Source organism: Podarcis tiliguerta (assembly GCF_965153285.1).
Source record: "Podarcis tiliguerta genome assembly, chromosome: 1".
NCBI classification, from domain to species: Eukaryota; Metazoa; Chordata; class Lepidosauria; order Squamata; family Lacertidae; genus Podarcis; species Podarcis tiliguerta.
Window position 1 is genome coordinate 63,359,296 of NC_139534.1, and position 21,621 is coordinate 63,380,916.

The 21,621-nt window shown below is 41.7% G+C and overlaps 1 protein-coding gene across 9 annotated transcripts in view; it reads left to right on the plus strand.

Annotated features, from left to right (window-relative positions):
* Positions 1 to 21,621, plus strand: part of KCNQ1 (potassium voltage-gated channel subfamily Q member 1) — a 332,458-nt gene that overhangs the window by 224,720 nt on the left and 86,117 nt on the right. For all 9 annotated transcript variants that reach the window (XM_083425015.1, XM_083425014.1, XM_083425010.1 and 6 more), the window contains one exon: positions 20,404 to 20,479. In XM_083425015.1, coding sequence (XP_083281141.1) covers positions 20,404 to 20,479 — 76 coding nt within the window. The remainder of the gene's footprint in view (positions 1 to 20,403; positions 20,480 to 21,621) is intronic.

Here is a 21,621-nt window from a genome sequence, read left to right on the forward strand (position 1 = left end):
CAATCCTCTGGAGCACTGAGGGAGGTGTTGCTGGGGGACTACAATGGGTGCCATTCTCCTTCCCCTCCAGCAGCAAAGATGATGCCACTCAGAGATGCTCCCACGGGCAGGAGAGAAGTCTGGCTCTACCCTGTGACTTTTGAGCTCCTGGCATGTTATCATGAAGTTCCTAGGATATTTTCTTTTCTTTTCCCCCGTAAATTTTAATTATTTTCCTTTAAACAACATTTCCAACATTACAATAACAAACACAAAGGTGTTATGTACTGAGTTCAATAGGATCCAAATTGCAGCAGTCTGATTGGTCCTAGAACAATAGGATTCAGAATGCATCAGTCTGATTGGTCCTAGAACAATGCAGCAGTCTGATTGGTTGGCAGGAACCACCCAATCATGCTCCAGATATAAGTGAATCCACAACCTGATTGGCTTACAGTAGAATTCCAGAATTAGCCAATCATGTGCAGCCCATTGTGTAAATAATGTATATAAAGCAGATACTTTGAGGGGACTTTCATTCATTCCTCCTCACCACTATGAGCTGAATAAAAAGGTAAAGTAAAGGTACCCCTGCCCGTATGGGCCAGTCTTGACAGACTCTAGGGTTGTGCGCCCATCTCACTCAAAGAGGCCGAGGGCCAGCGCTGTCTGGAGACACTTCCGGGTCACGTGGCCAGCATGACATCGCTGCTCTGGCGAGCCAGAGCCACACACGGAAACGCCGTTTACCTTCCCGCTAGTAAGCGGTCCCTATTTATCTACTTGCACCCGGGAGTGCTTTCGAACTGCTAGGTTGGCAGGCGCTGGGACCAAACGACGGGAGCGCACCCCGCCGCGGGGATTCGAACCGCCGACCATGCGATCGGCAAGTCCTAGGCGCTGAGGCTTTTACCCACAGCGCCACCCGCGTCCCCTGAGCTGAATAAAGAGCATGAAATCACTCTGCGACTCTGAGTATATTTCAACAAAACAACCTTTTTGCTCTGCTGAGCTTGCAACTTCCTTCCTTCCCTTCAACAGGTATCCCATATCACATCCAGTTGCGCAATTTAAATCTTTACTATGTGTCCACATTGTAGGATTTATTTCAATCCTGCTAGTGTCTTCAGATTTTTGCAATTGTCATTCAAATATACAGTAAACTTACTCCAGTCTCTTTGGAATTTCTGATCGTCCTGGTCTCGGATCCTGCAAGTCAGTTTGGCCAACTCTGCAAAGTCCATCATCTTTGCCTGCCACTCCGCAATAGTAGGTATTTCGTGTAATTTCCATTTTTGGGCCAACAAAGTCCTCGCTGCAACTGTGGTATACATAATAGTCTATGATCCACCTTCACTATCTCATTTCCCATCAAACCTAGCAAAAATGCTTCCAGTTTTTTGGGGAAAGTGTATCTAAACATCTTCTTTAATTCATTGTAGATCATCTCCCAAAATGCTTTTACTTTATCACAAGTCCACCACATATGATAAAAGTGAGTTCCTAGGATATTTTCAAGTTGTGCACTCCAATATAATTGAACCAGCTTCCTCGTACTCAGTGTTGCTTAGAAATTCTAAGAAACCAAAAAAATTGTTCAGCTTTTAAAATCATTGCAATTTTGAAAGTTTCAATTTGTTTCAACACGGCATCCAGTTGTATCCGAACATAGACAAAAAACTGCTTCTTGATCTCAGGAACCATCGTGCAAAGGTTGGCTACACTATCTTAAGGGCTGTCCAAATGCTTAGCAAACAAACAACTTTCCAAAATATATAGTAGATAACAATTCAATATAATGCAAATAAAGCAGAGCATGTTTCTTTGCCATACACTATACTTTTTTTTTACATTTCGGTTTTTTCATAAGAAATTCTGTACAGTATGTGTCTGATTGTGTTTGTTTCTTTCTTGCTTTCTTACATTTATATTCCAACTTTCCTCCCTGGAGCTAAGCTAGTGTTTGTTGGTTCCCATGTGGTCTCTCATCATGCAGGGACCAGAGCTGCTTAGCTTCAGTGAGGTGCTATATCATATACTTTCAGACAATATGCTGTGAATTTTAAGATCCATCTTCAGTTTGTGCCCTTTTGCTTTTCCAAAGATATGATAGAAATGTCTGCCTGAAGTGTATTTTCATGCTGCTATCACTCAAAGTAGTAGCTTTTTACACATACATAAATTCGCATAGTTGCCAGTGCAAAAAGGTAAATGAAACATATATTTCTAATACCGTTTTGCTTGGAAGCAAAATGGGAAGGAAAACACTTGCCAAGTGGAAATGGATGAAGTCAGCATGGAAACAGTTTATTTATGTGATTCTTAAATTACAGAGAAAAATCTAGATAGAAAAGTAGTTGAATTTTTGCAAACAATATACTGATAGCAAAGAGGTGTGTGTGTTTTTCTAGTACTGTTGGTACCACTACTATGCACAAGACTGAATCTATTCTAGCATCCTGCGTTGGCCATTAAAAAAAAAAAAAAAAAGATTTATTACAGTCACTGTGCTGGGCATGATTTGAGATAAAAAAAACCCACAATAGAACTGTACAATCCTGACTTCAAGTGTGAGGATAGGTGTGTGTAGGATGCATCCTTACTCTGGTGTAGCATGAACACTTTCCTTACCCTCTTTCATTCCCTGTCTCCCACTACTTTTTCCACTTGCAGGTTTTTAAATGCATGTTTACTAATGGGGATTTGTTACATGTTGTAGCCCCTAAGTATGCCTAATTGGTCAAATTGAAATATAGGCTGTGGACCATGTTTGGCACTCTTGCTGCTCCAGGTGCCTATTGAAAGAGTTACATGTTAGTGCAAAAATGCATACCTTTCCATATTTGGTTTAGCTGGTTACTGGAGTTGGCTTGTTGTGTGCTGAAATCCTAGTAAGAGGATAAAGCCCCCATTCATGAGCAGAGAACCTGGTGTTTACTTTTTTGGCAGAATTCACAAATCAGTCACCAGTAATTGCAAAGTAAAAGCACACATGCATAGATGGGGGGGGGGGTTTACAAATGAGGGAGGAATTTGGCTCAAAGAGTTGCCAGAGTATGCAACTAGATAAAAATTATCTGAGCTTGTCTCTGGTCAGCAAAAATGAAAATATCTAGTACCTGAAACAGGATAATTTTTTAAGATGTGATAAATTTTAAAGATATGCATATCATGCATATGTGTCTCATTTGGTGATACTGTTAGAAACTGTTAGACATTATGTGTCTCAGTTAGTGATACTGTTAGAAACTATTCTTGTTTCTGCTATGATTTCTTCCTTCTGAACACTAACCTCCCCATGTAAATACATTGTGCTTACCTGATCTTTAAAAGATTGAGCCCGTCTTGCTACAAGTTTTCCCTCAAGGCTAGGCTAGAAACTTGTGGCAGCTCAGCACATTAGGACTGCTGTCCCACAGCGGACACACAAACTATCAACACACCTTTGTATACCCATCTCAGATGCAGATTTATGGATTAAAATAAAATGCAATTGTACACATGCATGCTCACATTTTAATATGGTAGGCCTATAGAATTTGTTGTTTCTGGTGTTGCATTTCAAGGACAATGTGATTGTACAATCTTTCTATCCACTCCTCCTCCAAATAGCCCTTTTGCTGTTAGAAATGGACCCCACTCCGTCCTAGATAACAAGAAAGAGATCCATGCTTCAACTCAGGGATCTGACAGAGTTAGCTCTAGTTTAGCCACAGCAGCTTTGAATATTTAAAGAAAACAAATGTTTTAGGGCAGGCATATTCAACAGGTAGATTGTGATCTACCGGTAGATCACCGGATGTCTGTGGTAGATTAGATGACTGGTAATGACTGGTTCTCCCCAAAGAAGCTCAACAACTTTGTCTCCCCTAAAAAAAGCTAAACATTTTCGCCCTGCAACCCCCCAAATATGTGGCTTTCCTTCTCCCTAAAAAGCTCAACAACTTCAACCTGAACCCCAAAAAACAGGGCTTTCCTTCCTAAAAAAAAAGTTCAACAAACCTGAAGAGGCTGGATCACTGCCAGATTTTAACTCTGTGAGTAGATCACAGTCTCTTGGGAGTTGGCCACCCCTGCTTTAGTTAGGGGAAATGAAAACTGCAGCCCCCTCCCCTCACTGAAACATACCTTGCCCAGGTTGTGAGGTGGCAACCTGAAGCAGCACGTTTCACGACATTTTGGTGAGTTCTGGCGAGAACTTGCTGGAAATTGGTGCTGATCCTAGTGCCGCTTCTCCACTGTTGGCAGAAGCCACTGGGCAGGCAAGATGCCCGAGGTGGCTGCTTCATCCCGCCTTATGGTTGGTTGGACCGGCCTTGGCTCTGGGGCTTGCTGTCATTCCCATGCCCTTTTGGTACAGAGCTATGAACCCATTGGGTGATACCCACTGCTATTCATACTCTTGAGTGGACCCATTGAAATCAGTGGCCCTAAGTAGCGCATTCATTAATGGATCTACTTTGAGCATCACTAACATTTGATATATCACACACTGTGCACTGCTGACCAGTGGCAAAACAATTGAGGTGACACTGCCATGCATCAAACAGCACCCATTCAGGCCTTCCAGCAAAAGAAACAGGTAACCTTTGCCTGAGCCTCAACATCCTCCTTAATGCTTTACAAGGGGGACTGAGGGGAACCAGTTGCTCCTGCATTTCCCCTTCAAAACCCATTAAAGCAGAATAGAATCGGAGCACCCCTATGCAGTTGATATGGCAGCCAGAAACTTTGGCTGGCTGTCTCTGGAGCAGCAAGAGCTGCTGGCAACATGTGGCTGGCTCAGGTTGTGAGCTGCTTGGGGCATATGGTAGCCAAGTGGTCAGCTGCAGATAGCCCTTCCAAGCTAAAGTTGGTAGTAAGGAGCTTCTGTCATTTATTGCAAATAATAAAGATTCAGCTCCCTCCTCTCCTCTCCTCATTTTTCCCCTGCCTTCCATTTTGTGCAAAAATCCTGCCTAAGGATTTGTTCATGCCTGCATTTCCATTGCTCTTGATGATTCACAACAGCGCATATGAAGTGTCTTCATTTTGAGGTGATGTCAGGCAACACAAAGGTGCTTTATACATGAAGCTCGTTTGAGGGTGCAGTGATGAACATACATGTATATATGTGACGTTCGCCTAAGTCACTTGACTGTAGCCCATTATTTATAGCTAATAATCTTCTTTAACAGCCTAGATGAAACTTGATCCCCTTCACTCTTCAGCCGAAACCCCTTTTCTTTCTACATATGCTGGAAAGATGCCAATTTACTAGCTCCATTAACTTAATGAGGTTTGACAGCCTGCAGCAGCTTTTCTCATAATCCTTCTTGGTCTTAAATTTGGTGCTCCACAGTCATCTGAGTAGCTTTTTTTAACTCCTTGCCTTCTTCCAAAATACGAAAGTTTGATCTCTGTAGCAAAATAAAGAGGATTTATCCAGGAGGGTTATGTGGGCTGGGGGGTTTCACCTCCCTTTTGATCAGTAAATGTGAGTGGTCAGAATGATATATTTGCTGTTTTGTAATCATTATTAAATTCAGAAACATATTCAGGCTGCCATCCTAACCGCACTTACCTGAATCCAGTAAGACTTACTTCTGAGTAGTCATGGTTAGGTTGCAGCCTCTTAACACTAGCAGGTAACTGGATTGCTTGTAGGACATAATTCTGAGTGATTTGACGTGGTTTTGTGTGACTGAACATAATGAAGATTTTAATAATTGATAATAAAGCTCAATAATTATATGCTGTGAAGTCATGACAAGATTTACATTGGCTAAAACAATCATTCCCGAGAGGTCAACAACAGTCATAATGAAAGGTTAATCCTTTGCTTGTGTTTTATAATATGTTTAGTGGTTACTGCCTGCTAAAGGATTCATTGTGCCACTAAATTCAAATGAAACCACAACCAGACATGACATTTAGTCAAGGTTTTTAAGTTCTACCAGTTGATGAAAGGTAGAAGCAAGGGAGTGGGTTATGGTACTGTTTTTCCCCCTTGCACATGCTCTACACATACTGAAAAAGTGGAATTTGCAAACCAGAATGTATACATTTCCCCCAGTTTATGTTTGGGCCAGGCTGGATGTAAACCATGGTTCATGAAGCTGCTTCAGTGCTTCTACGCTGCTTTAAAGATGCAGTTCCTATTTAATCTGAAATTGCTTGCCTGAAATGAGAAACTCTGGCTTTGTGTCAGTTTATTAAGCCAATTTGCTGCATGGGACATAACAGGAAACTGTGGTTTACTTTAACCAGGTTAGAAGCACTGAAGCAAATCCAAGGTCCATGTGCAGTCGCATGTACATTCTTGGGTTTGGAGAAGAAGAAGAGTTTGGATTTGATATCCCGCCTTTCACTCCCTTTAAGGAGTCTCAAAGCGGCTAACATTCTCCTTTCCCTCCCCCACAACACACACTCTGTGAGGTGAGTGGGGCTGAGAGACTTCAAGGAAGTGTGACTGGCCCAAGGTCACCCAGCAGCTGCATGTGGAGGAGCGGAGACGCGAACCCGGTTCCCCAGATTACAAGACTACCGCTCTCAACCACTACACCACACTGGGTTCCCATTGAGTTCAGCAGAGTGGACTGGTTTTGCACCTCCCTCCACTGAGATGAGTGGCAAATGTGTGTGTTTGCTCTGTACATAAACTGAAGCTCTTAACACTCAGAAACAATGGGTAAGCTAGGGTGTTTGCAAGTATGTACCATATATACTTCTAAGTGTTGCTCGCTGCAAAGGAATAATACAAAGTAATTGTTTTCCATTTTTGAAAGAGATGTTGCTTACAAGACATCAGATAAATTGTGTCAACACCCAGATTGTTCAGATTAAAATAATGATTCATAAACCAGTTGACAGACATAATAGTTGGTATACAGATTAAGATACCAAGTTGTAACTTGTATACAAAAGAAGCAATATTTCATTTTCATTTTTTGCTTTACTCGGTTACAGATATTTATTTTGTTCTAGTATGTTTTTATCCTTACAAACACACAAAGGAAAGAGTTAGACAAAAGATAGCTTGAAGATGTGCATGAATACTTGCATGGAGAATTATAACTTATTTTACTTAACTTGCTTGTTTCTAATATTTAATTTTCAGTCCATTCTCACAGCATGGACTGAAAGAATTCCCTCAAAGAATTCTCACAGCAGCTTATAAACTGAATTAAAACCCATAAACAATAGCAATAGATTAAAACAGTGCTACTGTAAAGACTGCCTAGTGAGTTGGGCTTGTGTACAGTATAGTGCTTTTCTATCTTTTACTTAAAGTATAGAAATGAGTAGCTTCACCGTCTTGGGGATATTCCTAGGTGTCTCCATTGCCAAAGGTGGGGCCAGCAGGGGCCTTCACAGTGGTGGCACCTAGTGTGTGAAATACTCTTCTCTAGAAGGATTGCTTGTATCCTACTTTGATGATGATGTTTTTGTTTCCCCAGGCCATATCTGTAGTATTTGGTTTTGGTGTTGTTTTTGGTGCTGTTGAGAGGGGGGGGGAGAGAGGGATATTTGGTGTTTTATTTGTAAGTTGCCCTGAAAATATTTGTATTGTAGGACAGCAAATAAATTCTTAAATGAATTAGCAAATATGATTTCATTAAAAAATAGGAAAATATTGAAGTGTCTTGCTCACTTGTCCACTGAACATCAACAGTGGGTTTGATCCAGAGCCAGCCCAGCTATTAAGCCTCATTCTGCCTCAGGTGGCAGAAACCCCCAAGGTAGCACCTTGTGCGCCCCATGAGATCTCACCCAAAATTGACAAATCTTGTCTTTTCATTTTCTTTTCTTTTTTATGTATTTATGTGTTTATTTGGCATTTCTCATCTTTTCAGAATGAAAGGTTTGGCTTTTAAAAGAGGTGCCTTTGAACGAAGCCCGGTTAGAAAGCCATTCAACATTTTGACATAAATAATATTTTTCACTGCTACCTGCTCACATACAACAAATCCTACATAGCCGTAAAGAAAAACACTAAAAAGGCAGTGCAAGTAAAATAAATCAAGAGTTGCAAAATATCTATGTGCTAAAATCGTTTGCAACTGTTTCTTCCACACCATTAGTACAGTTTGCTTTCTCTCTGCCCAGAAACACTATAGCACTCTTGGGGGAAAAGAAAGATTATGTCCAAGCTGCACTACAAACCCTTTCCCTGGCAGGACTGAGCAATTTATATGCCAGGGCTACATTTTTCAGTCTCGGGTTAGTATTCATTTCTTCAGTTTCTAAAAGAGAACAGAGCTATACTGTGTGTATATATAATCAAGATTAATTAGGGGGGGAGAATACTTGAGGGTAGGACCCCTGAATTGACTATCTTGAGAAATACATTTCCTAATCAAGAGCTCTACATTTTCTTGTATCTTTGTACAAAATAGCATATTATGCCCTTTCAGTGTGGGCTAAAACTGTTAGCCTCTTTCCTTTTATTATCCTTTATACATTTCTGGAGACCTTCCAGCACCTACAAAGCTTGGGATTTGGGCTATGGCTCTCTTTTTGGCAAAGGAGGGAGAGTCTTGCGAAGAATCACAGAGGTCAGCCCTATGGCAACATGCAATTTAATGCTCATAACTGGGCCAGGAAGCTGGTGTGTACATGTTATTCCCCCCCCCCCTCTGAACCTTACTAAAGACTTCAGGGTTGGCCACTGTCTTTTACACTGGCTTGAATGCAAAATGCCTGCTACATGAGACATTTTTCTAGCGGATACTGATAGGCAGATCTTCTTGAGGGAATGCTGATCCCCCCCCCCAATCTACAGCCCCATGGCAACCCAGAAAGCTGCTCTTAAGTGTCTTGAAGCTCCCTGTAGCCAGTTTTCAGGAGGTGGAGAGGCTGGAGATGGCGTATTTACTGTGGCACACACACTGTGAGTAGAAGTGCTTCCCACACACACAGTAGGATCTTTAGATCCAAGACACTCTGCTTAACTTTTCCTTCTAGGGACTTGCGTAATGGGGGTTGATATTTATTTTGTGATGTCCTGTAATTTTCACATCCATCTTAGCAGCATCACTGCCAGTCCATCACCATTTACTTTGTTACTCTGCGCTTAATTTTTTTAATAGTTTGTTGACTTTGGGTGTATAGCTTTCAGTCACTTTCCCCAGCGTTTCCCTCCATGTAACTCTGAATCCTACAGCTCCCTGACTTTGTTTCTTCCAGATACATTACGCACACATAACTATTTATTTATATAGTGCTTTTCGGGCCAGAGGCCCCAGAAGAAGCGAACAACATATTAAAACAGCAAAATAAACATTAGAGTACAACAAAATACCATAAATCAACGAGAAAGAGAAAGAATGTACGACAGCAAAATTGAAACACAAGGGCCAGAAGAAATCCTTCCGAATAGAGGATTAAAGAGTATTCTTGCAAACCTGAGCAGAAATGAGAAAAACTAAAGGTTACCCTTTAGTTGAGCGGGGATGCGGGTGGCGCTGTGGGTTAAACCACAGAGCCTACGACTTGCCGATCAGAAGGTCAGCGGTTCGAATCCCCACGATGGGGTGAGTTCCCGTTGCTTGGTCCCTGCTCCTGCCAACCTAGCAGTTCAAAAGCATGCCAACTCAATGAGGGAGGCTCACAGGAGCAATTCAGTAGCAACTCTCCCTAATGCCCGTAGGTAACCTCTATCATACTTTCTGGTTGGTCTCAGCATATGGTGGAAATGGAGCACTGCTCTTCTGTCCTCCAGGTACTAGTCCTTAGGCTACGAGCCAAAGGCCATCAGTCACTTAGCTTGCACCTTTGTGAAAGCACTGTTTGTGTGTAATTACTCAATATGGATAGGGCAATCAAGGGCTTTAAAAAGTCTGTCTATATCTATCTATCTGTCATCTATCTATCATGTATCACCTTCTACACATGCATTCTAAGGCAATGTTCAATAAAAAGAGCAAAAACAACAACACAAAAGCAGCAGATATATTTGAAGCAAAAACAAAACAAAGCATGATACCAAATAGACACATGGCAGAGATGTATGCAACCAGCTGTGAAAGCCTGTTGGCTGCAGGTATTACAGGCCTTTTTCTCAATCAGATCTACCACCCCTAACTCTGCCAAAGCACTGGTTTTCTCTTGTTCCCTGGAGGGGGGTGGGGAACAGCATCAATCAAGAGCTTCAGGTGTTGCTTATTATATATTTAAAAGTTCACATATACTTACTGACTCAAATTGCAGAAAAAGAAGGGAAAGGACTGAACATACTCCTGCAATCTAGCTGTCTTCCATTAGTTTGTTGTCTATGGGTTTCTTCCAACCTCTCCTCTCCCTGTCCCTGTATGTGAGAGAATAGTATGTTATACACATAGAGTCATTATGCAGATCACTAAAATCGGGATATATCATGTCTTTTACAATTCCCTTATTTAAAAGTCTACAAGCATAGAATTTCCCTGTCAAAATCCACGCATCTGAAAGATGGCCTCCTTTCTGTGTCCCAGCTTGATCTCAGTGGTTATCCAGCAGACATGCTACATAATGCTGTTGCATGGGTCAAAAATGAGCAGCAATTCTACAAGATAAAATGATTTTTAAACAATGTGTGAGAGAGAGAAATTGGCAGTAAAAGCACGTGGACACTCTTAATACGTAATCCTTTCCTTGAATCATGGGCTCTACCTGTCCCTAGGTAAAGGTAAAGGGACCCCTGACCATTAGGTCCAGTCGTGGACGACTCTGGGGTTGCGGCACTCATCTCGCTTTACTGGCCGAGGGAGCCGGCATACAGCTTCCGGGTCATGTGGCCAGCATGACCAAGCCGCTTCTGGCGAAACAGAGCAGCGCACGGAAATGCCGTTTTACCTTCCCGCCGGAGCGGTACCTATTTATCTACTTGCACTTTGACGTGCTTTCGAACTGCTAGGTTGGCAGGAGCAGGGACCAAGCAACGGGAGCTCACCTTCTGATCGGCAAGTCCTAGGCTCTGTGGTTTAATCCACAGCGCCACCCGCATCCCTTCTACCTGTCCCTATTTAGCAGCAAACAGGACATAGCCTCTGGCACCAGTACTTCAAAAGAAAGTTGCCATAACACTGGCAGCTCTCGTAGTGGTCTAGTGTTGCCTTCCTTGGTTTTTGCATCTTTTATTTGGTATTAATTACCAAAACAGAAGTGCATGCAATTGTAGCCCAGTTGCCCTTTTTGATGAGGATAAACCACTAGCAGCAAGGGAATGATGATTCCCAACACGGAAGCAGTGAGCTGGGAGTGAGTTCTTAACCCTTTTCATTCTTGTTGTTTCTCTCCTTCAAATCACACTTCACCATCACTTCCCCTCCCATGAGGTTGGCCTCTCAAAGGCTGTTCAACCACAGTTACATGCATTTGCATGTTGTGTGTAGTTGCACACTTTCTATCTCTGCATCTTTAAATACAGCAAGGCCTGACTGAAAAGCCAACATAAAACTCAGGATAATAGGATGGGAGCCTTCAAGACAACAAACAAACTGTCTGTGGATCATCCATAGTGCTAGAGGAATTATCTCTAATGTGTTGGCATTAGTTCTCCTGTTGCCTGATAAAGATTATGTTGAGAGAGCATTCTGCTATTAAGAGCCTTCCCCCCCCCTCGTTCACTGAAATATGGCCTGACATTCAAAACCAGAGGCCTGCTTTTACCAGGTATTTCTTTATAAAAGAGATCCTAATCTCAACAAGATAAACTGCTTAAATAAAACTTGGTGAAAGAACAGGCTGAATAGCGGATTATGCTCTAACTATTTTAAAATACTCTGCATTAGGACAATTCTGCACTTGTGCCCTAAGGGAAGAAAGTAAAAACTGCTGAGGTTTTTAGACATTTTCAGAAAGGTACTGACCTTGCATTATATTTACTCTTTTAATCTTCATTTTTGTCATGTTTATATGTGCAGAGAAGATGTGTTGTTTTGTTTTAATACATGAGCAAAACTGAAAGGGAAAGGGTAAACCGAGCTTGTTCTTCATGTGTTTTGAATCCATAAATACGTGCCACTGTGCTGTTTGTTGGTTTCATATTACACATTCTGATTTATGGAGGAAGGCTTCTCTTTGCAAGCTGAAATTGCACAGTATTTTTTAGCCATTGTAAGAGAAATTATTCAGAACAGACTCACTTTCTAGAGGTTGTGATGCTGCACCAAAGATAATGGGAAATGTGCCATTGCAAGAGTGGTAGAAGCAGTTTGTTGCCCTGTAACTGATATACTTGGTTCTTTTCTTTTCTTTTCTTTTCTTTTCTTTTCTTTTCTTTTCTTGGCTAGTTCTGCTAGATATCTGCATAGTGGAGAACAAATGAAGGCTGTAGAGAGTGCTTATTGTAGGGTGCACAACCAGCTCTAGCTCTGGGTTTGGATCCCAGCTCCAGGCTTCAGCTAGATGCCTTCATGTGATATGTTCCTACTGCCCACTCTGCCACTTTCTCTTGAGGAAGTGGGCCCCACCCATTTGCCACTCTGCATCGAGACCCTTAATTCCCCTTAATGGCTCATCACCCAGGCTATCACCTTATCAGGGTTAGGGTTAGGGTTAGGGTTAGGGCTACCGCTACCCTGGCTATTCCAAGAATTGTTGTTGTTTACTCAGTCGTGTCCGACTCTTTGTGACCCCATGGACCAGAGCACGCCAGGCACTCCTGTCTTCCACTGCCTCCCGCAGTTTAGTCAGACTCATGTTTGTAGCTTCGAGAACACTGTCCAACCATCTCGTCCTCTGTCGTCCCCTTCTCCTTGTGCCCTCCATCTTTCCCAACATCAGCGTCTTTTCCAGGGAGTCTTCTCTTCTCATGAGGTGGCCAAAGTATTGGGGCCTCAGCTTCACGATCTGTCCTTCCAGTGAGCACTCAGGGCTGATTTCCTTAAGAATGGATGCGTTTGATCTTCTTGCAGTCCATGGGACTCTCAAGAGTCTCCTCCAGCACCATAATTCAAAAGCATGAATTATTCGGCGATCAGCCTTCTTTATGGTCCAACTCTCACTTCCATGCATCACTACCGGGAAAACCACAGCTTTAACTATACGGACCTTTGTTGGCAAGGTGATATCTCTGCTTTTTAAGATGCTGTCTAGGTTTGCCATCGCCTTTCTCCCAAGGAGCAGGCGTCTTTTAATTTCATGACTGCTGTCACCATCTGCAGTGATCATGGAGCCCAAGAAAGTAAAATCTCTCACTGCCTCCATTTCTTCCCCTTCTATTTGCCAGGAGGTGATGGGCCCAGTGGCCATGATCTTCATTTTTTTGATGTTGAGCTTCAGACCATATTTTGCGCTCTCCTCTTTCACCCTCATTAAAAGGTTCTTTAATTCCTCCTCACTTTCTGCCATCAAGGTTGTGTCATCTGCATATCTGAGGTTGTTGATATTTCTTCCGGCGATCTTAATTCTGGCTTGGTATTCATCCAGCCCAGCCTTTCACATGATGAATTCTGCATATAAGTTAAATAAACAGGGAGACAAAATACAGCCTTGCCGTACCCCTTTCCCAATTTTGAATCAGTCAGTTGTTCCATATCCAGTTCTAACTGTAGCTTCTTGTCCCACATTCTTCTTGTCTAATTCCAAGAATTAGAAGCCTTGATTAAAATCTAACACTTGCTGGATCCAGGGATTAAAGGGGTCTGGCACACAGCTTAAAACCCATAACAGTATGTATATTACGTTTATATTTAAGGTTGTTCTTCAATGGTTTTTAATGTTTATTTTTGTAAGACGCTTTGAATTTCAATTAAAAAAAGAAGAGGGAAATAACAAATATAATATTAGTAAAGATTTAAATAATGTAGACTCCATAGCATTCAATTGTCTGTTTACTCTGATTTCAATGCCACTATACTGTTGTCACCCATTTCCTGTTATGTAATATCTAAAGGTGCAACTTAATCCACTTCAGCACATCACATGGAAAACACAGCTCAGTAATGAGAGGCTCCGTTATGAATAACCTTGCTGGGAATGACAGAATGTGTGAAAAGATTAGACTAACCTTGGGCTACAGCAAATTCTATACCAAAATTCTCAAGGGACCAGATGCTGAAAGATTTCATTAGGCTTAAATGTACCAGTGAAATGGTTTCATGTGGGTGTTCCAGATCTCTCCCACCAGATTTTGTTACATGGGAAGATTGTCACTGCTTGCACAGAAAACATGTGCCAGCTCATTTGCAACATGTATCTTTAAAATCTAGTCTGCTACAGATAATGTGTAAATAAGCATTCTCTCCCCCCACCTTGTTTTAAAAAACACATATCCTACCTGGCACACAGTGAATACACATTGTAATGAAATGTAACAACTAAAATGCAACAGTTGCATAAGCTAAATGCAATCACCTTAAATATTCAGTAGAGGAATCGCTAACATTTAAATATCAGGCAATAAAATTAAGTCAAATCCCTGATGGAATGACCCTGTTTCTCTGGAAGTCTCTCCCAGGAGGGTGTTACTTTTCCCCAGAAGTACCCATGGTGCTACCATGTGAGGAGGCTTGTATGGGAACAAACAAGTAATATTTACCAGAGCCTCTTAGCACTCTAAGAATCAGCACCTTGAATTGTGGCTGGAGGTGAATGAAGAACCCCAAAAAGGAAACAACAACCAAAATTAGTTGTGTGTTTTCATTCAGTTTCAAGTCTGAAAAAAAGAAGTGAAGGCCTGCATCAACCATAGTATAATGTTATTTTGTAAATATATTTTGATTCTGTTACTCTGTTGACGAGTCAAAGCAAAAGTGATATATAACCTGCAGCAAATTTTGTTTAATTATTAGCCTTTCTAAACCACTTTTAAAATCTCCAAGTGATGTGCAGTATGTACAACATAAAACCCATTATCTGTTAAAACAAAAATACAGCCTAGGATAAATAGGTAAAGGTAAAGGGACCCCTGACCATTAGGTCCAGTCGTGGCTGACTCTGGGGTTGCGGCACTCATCTGGCTTTATTGGCTAAGGGAGCCGGCGTACAGCTTCCGGGTCATGTGGCCAGCATGACTAAGCTGCTTCTGGCGAATCAGAGCAGTGCACGGAAACGCCGTTTACCTTACCGCCAGAGAGGTACCTATTTATCTACTTGCACTTTGACGTGCTTTCAAACTGCTAGGTTGGCAGGAGCAGGGACCAAGCAACAGGAGCTCACTCTGAGCTTCTGATCGGCAAGTCCTAGGCTCTGTGGTTTAACCCACAGCGCCACCAGAACAGTATAAAAACAGCATATTAAAGAGATTCAGGGGATTCAGCCGCATAAATCAGGGTTGCACCTTATAGGTCAGGCCTAGACAAAAAGAGGAGTCTTAGGAAGGCAACTGAAGTAACTGATGGTTGCTGTTTCAATATGGCAGATGAAAGGGCAGTACACAGAAAGGGGGCAACAGAAAATAAGGACTTTGTGCATCACTATCCTGTGATCTTCTCTAGGGGGCGCTGTCATAAGCAGAGTTTCCCCATATGATTCTAAGTCATCTTGCAGGTATATACAGGGGCAGTCAGTCCTTGAGGTAACTTAGTCCTGAGCTGTTCAGGGTTTTCTATGCTAACTAGACCTTAAACATAGCCTGTTTATGTGCACCCACGTACTGATCATGGTCCCAATTTTCTGTAGTAGGCAGGGCGATTGGATTCTAGAATTTTTTTCCTAATCCAATAGTATCAAAATGAAAAGACTGTCACCTTTATTTGCTGCATTTTAAAATATTTCAGTGAACGCGAAGCCACTGTGTGAAATGTTTTCCTGACAGGGAAGGATACATATTCAGTCAAATTGCTAAACAGCCAACATAATGCAACCCATGGACACGAAAACACTTGCCGTGAAAGAAAGCGTACTAAACCAATGGCAGTAAATTTAAATCTAACCTAGGGAATGTGCTTTGCAAGATTAACACGTGCTATTCAGACAATAATTCAGATCAATCAAAGGCAGGAAATTCAAACTTTAAGCTAAGTGTAGACTTGACATTCGGAATTTCCTGCCTTTGTATGCCAAAACTAGGTATGTCAAATTGACTATTTGAAATAGGAATTTAAAATATCAAGAGATTTACTAGTTAATGGTGATTTATAATAATTTTCCAAAGCACATTTCAGAAATGTTGTTAATAAGTTGAGCTGTTCTATTTCATGAATTGTCAGTGCATATAAAATTATAGAACATAATATGATATTTTCCTTGGTCACACTTGCATTCATGCATTGATTCATTCATTATATAAACATTTCTGTCCTGTCCTTCTTGTGCTTATGCACATTGATCTATTAAAATACAAATAATAAAAAATGCATGAAGCACACAACATTAAAATTTGTTTAAAAGCAACAGTGGCATAGATCACAAGTAAAAATGACCTTAGCAGGCAAAAGCCTGCCAGAACAAACCATTTTGTGTGCCAGAACAAACAATTTTGTCTGCCAGAACTGACAATTTTGTCATCTGGTACAGATGACAAAGTGCAACCAAAGAGGGGTCCATCCACACTTCATGGGGCCAGGTAGCCCACAATACTGCTATGGCCACCGGAAAGCTCCTACCTCATACTATCACCAACCATGCCTCCAGCCTAGATGCAACACAGAGAAGGGCCTCACCTGCTTAGGCAGCAGGTAGGATAGTATGGAATGGTATGAGTCTTCAGGTATCCCAAGTCCGAATTATGTAAGGCTTTAGAGATAAGCTTCTCCTGTCCAGAAGAAGTAAAAACATGTCTGGCATTGTCATTGTCCCCTATGATTCACTGCTCTGCAGTGGAGAACCTGTGTCCCTCCTGATGCCTTTTGGACTCCACATCTCGTCATCCTTGTCCTTGCTGACTGAGGCTGATGGGAGTTGTAGTGTAGCAACATCTGGAGGGCCACAGGTTCCCCATCCCTGCTCAGGTATAAGTGTGCCTAGCATGCATGGATGTACACTATGGGCGCAGTGCTCAGCTCACCATGGATATTACAGCACAGTTCTACACATGCCTGCTCAGGATCCAGTTCAATGCGGCTTGTTCTCAAGGACACAGAGTGGTTGTAATTTCATTAGGGAAGGGAGGCTGCATGAATCAATTGTGCAGATCTTCTGCATTTCTACTGCAAAACCCACCTGTTGCTCTTATCTTCCTAAACAGTTGTGCTTTCTTTGAAATTGTGTGGAAACCGATAGCAATTTAAACAAACAAAGAAAAAGGGTTTATTGTGGGGGAGGGAAAACTCTTTATACTGATTTTTAATTTGCCCAGAGTCCTTGAACAGTTGGAGTAAGCTTTTGTTTTGTATCTTTTGTCTATAAAGGTTTCTGGCTCGTTAATGTGTAGGGGGGGGCAGGCGTGTTGGAAATACTCTCTGTAATCCTTTAGTATGGGAAGGCTTTTTTTAAAGAAGTCCCTGATACTGTGACTTGGCTGTCTTACATTGTTTGGATGATTTGTTCTTTTATTGTATTTTAATATGCAATTCACTGCATGTTATTATAACTGTTTATATTATAATAGCAGTTTTATTCACCACTTGAAATCACAGAATCTTGGAGTTGGAAGGGACCCCAAAGGTCATCTAGTCCAGCCCCCTGCAATGCAGGAATCTGAGCTGAAGCACCCCTGACAGATGGCCATCCAACCTCTGCTTCATAAAAACCTCCAAGGAAGGAGAGTGCCCAACCTCCCGAGGGAGATTGTTCCATTTCGAACAGCTCTTACTATCAAAAGTTTTTTGAATGTTTAGGCAGACTCTCCTTTCTTGTAACTTGAAGCCATTGGTTCAAGTCCTACCTTCCAGAGCAGGAGAAAACAAACATGTTCCCTCTTCCATGTGACAGCCCTTTAGATATTTGAAGATGTCTATCATATCTCCTCTCAGTCTCCTCTTTTCCAGGCTAAACATGCCCAACTCTTTCAAGTGCTGCTGGTAAGGCTTAGTTTCCAGACCCTTGGTCATCCTGGTTGTCCTCCTCTGCATACATTCCAACTTGTCAACATCCTTCTTAAATCGTGGTGCCCAGAATTCAACACAGTATTCCAGGTGTGGCCTGATAGAATAGAGTGGTACTATTACTTCCCTTGATCTGGACACTATACTTCTGTTGATGCAGCCTAGAATAGCATTAGCTTCTTTTTTGCTGCTGCATCACACTGTTGACTCATGTTAAAGCTTGTGGTCCACCAAGACCACATATACTGCTGGTAAGCTAGGTTTCCTCCGTCTTATATTTGTGCATCTGGTTCTTCCTGCCTACGTGCAAAACCTTACATTTGTCCCCATTGAAATTCATTAGCTTTCGCTCAGTTCTCCAATCTCTTAAGGTCATTTTGAATTCTGATTCTGTCTTCTGCAGCATTAGCTACCCCTCCCACTTTGGTGTCATCACTGTGCTCTTCCAGTTTGTTCCATCAGCACAAGCATTTATCTTTGCCTGATGGAATGATCTCCTCTCCCCCTCCCCCCATGCACTGTTTAGGGGGTTCTCCAGACCATCACCTCCATCCCAAGCTGCTTTAGGAGGAAGAGATGGGTGGGTCCAGTTGCACTAGAGGTACTCATTGTGCTGGCTCCCACTAGTGCACATACTTTTTCGAATCTGGCCTTGAGTCCTTCCACACACAAAAATCAACTCTAGGTTACCCTCTCCACCTTCCGCTTTCATAATTTCAGTAGCATAATGAATGATGTGGCAGAGTGGGTGGGTGATTTTGTCATTGCTGTTGTGAAACAGTGTCACCCAGAAATCTACCAGTAGATATTTTGTCTATCTCTGTCTAACAGGAAGAATCATTAACTTTGGATATATTTGTTACTCACATATATTGTGTGCAAGTGTGCCAATATCAAAATGGGAAAACCAGACAGTATCATTCCAGATACAAAGTCACAGATTCTGTCCTATATTCCCATTTTGTTGTCTTTCTTCCTAACCTATTAGTCAATGAAGCTTCCACAAAAGGATGGCCTAATAGCTGAAGTGACTGAATTCTTTAACTATTACAGTTATGAACTGATGTTATCGGAATAGTAGCTTCAACATCTTGGACCAAGGGGCACCAAGTGGGGCATTTCTTCTGCCGATACTGCAGGACACTAAAAGGGATTGTGCTTTCCTCACAAGCTCTACTGCCGAGAGCATTTGTGCTGCTGCTGCCGCTGCTGCCATGACTGTGTCTGTTTGGTGGGCAGAACACCGTCGCCTCACCCTTGTCTTTCACCAGCATTAAATTGACTTTAGTGAAGCTATTAATTATTGACTTGAATGAAAAGAACAGTCTTGCTTGGCACGCATCCAGCAAAATTCATACTGGGGTGCTGAACAAAGACAGTTCCCTTCTGTTAAAATGAATATGATATGCAATGGTGGTGGGTTTCTGGTTTGTCTGGTTTTTTGTTTTTTAAAAAAAGATGATTCATATTATGTAATAAACATTTCACTTGGTGGCTGGGGTGAGTGGGTGTGCACCACAAAATGAATGCAGCTCTTAAACCACATACTCTAGATTAGTTCTCCTACTAATTGAACAGAGGTCTTTGTAGCACTCTTAACCCTTTACATCTCTGTACTATAAATACTTCTTCCCAAGTATTCTTTTTGACTCCTTGTTACTGCATGTCTTTGTGCTTCTAAAACAAATAGAGAGTTACTGTGGTGCAGCAATCAGTGTGCCAGACTAGGACCCAAGGGGACAAGAGTTCAGATCCCTGCTTGGGGGTGGCCCTACTTTCAGCCTAACCTATCTCACAGGGTTGCTTTGAATATTATACGGAGAACCTTGAAGGAAAGGTTGAATGCAAAAATAAATAAACAAATATTTTAACCTCAGTGTTCTAACATATTCTGATTCCAGTGAAATAAATGCAACATTTTGTTAATTTGCTTTTTCACATATGGATAGGCTTCATCATGATTGCATACGTAAATGCTGTTGTGAGATTATCGATAGATAAATAGATAGATAGATAGATAGAGAATATTTTGGAAAAGGGGGTGGGAAGGAAACCTTTTTATAAAGGGCTGCTGCACCCACCCACCCTTTCCTACTTTATTAGGCCAGGTGGAGGGGGGGGTTCAAATAAAATGTGAGGGTGCTTGTTTTCTTGAATTGTGTGCATCAGCAAGCACAGAAATCTGAAACCTCTACCTTTTCAACATGAATAGCTGTTACTTTTGAGGGGGAAAGGGTGGGAAAGCTAACTGGATGGATTCATTTGACACAGGGGTAGATTTCATACACTCCTCACTACTTAATACCGTGAAAGACATTAAGTTCTAGTATAAATCGTAGAGATAAACACTTTGGATTTTAGTAGCTTGGTCCTTTGTCACAATAATAGTAGCACGTTGTGTCCTCAGGAAGGATTGTTGCCCCTCTTATAAACATTCGCTTGTTACCAAAGCACTTACTGGGGATCATTATCATTATTATGTGGGCAGAGATGCTCTTTTCCGTCTAACTCGCCCTTCTCATTTTTCCCACAGCTTGCGAGAACATCACCGTTCTGCCATTAAGGTGATACGTCGGATGCAATATTTTGTGGCAAAGAAGAAATTTCAGGTGAGGTGATGAATAGTGAGCTGCTTTATCTAAATAAACTCTTTTATTCTTCTGGGCTTATTATTGCTCCTTTTGTGGGCTTAAGAAAGAAAAGACCAAGGCAATTCATTTTAGTGATGGTGAGTTACACCCACTATTCTCTCCCTTCTTGAATAGGGTGGTTGTTTAGCAGCAGGTTAGTCAACTGTGGATGCACTGGGAACAGGCTAAGCCCCTGAAATGTACCATGAATTAAAATGTTATTTTCTGCTAATGGACTTGACCTTTCACCTTCTGTTATCTCTTTTTCCTTGCAATGCAAACATTCTCATATGTCTTCATTAATTCTGAGCTGTATATTATTGTCAGGCTGACTCCGTGGGCCTAGAGATTAGCATACTACCTTAACCTTGTTTCTATCTCATACTTGCTGCGGTCCTGATAAGAAGCTGGGATAGAAATTTGCAGGCGTGCTGGAAGGTTTCTGCCACCTTTCTCACACATACTCCTGGGAAAGCCTGCTCTGAGAGGACCAGCGAGCTGTATTTTTACAACGTCCTGTTGGTTTGATTTCCAGTGCCTATTTTAGTTATTGGCAATCTGGCATCTCAACAGGCTGTGTTCCCATGAACACATAAGCTTTTAGGTGTTTGTTCTTCGGGAGCAAGTTGCTCTGTTCTGTGCACTTCTTGCACACTATTCATATGTGGAAGTCAAAACAGCTCAGTTCATGGAAGGGTTATTGAGTTCCTTGAAAACTTGTTGGGAATATAACTAGTAATCTCCTGCAAGTTCTATATAATTCTGTTCAAGCCTTCATTAAACACTTATGCTCAGAGACGGAAATTGACACATTTATTGGATGTAAAATCTACATTCAGGCCATCTGACTTCTATTTTAAGAAAAGCTGGTTTCTGTGACTTCTCCTTTGCATGTTTTTTCTCTTACACTGCATACTTACTTTTCTTTTAAAATTCGCGTAGTTTCTTCTGATTTTACCATTCAGGTGGAGAGACAGGCGTGGAACTATACAGAACACTGGTGCCTCACCCCCAGCCAGTGGAAATCTTATTCAGTCACTTGTCCGGCTTCTGAGACATTTCCCACATACTTTCAGATAGATCTTCTTTCCATGCACATAGTCTTGAAAGTTGGTTTGAGA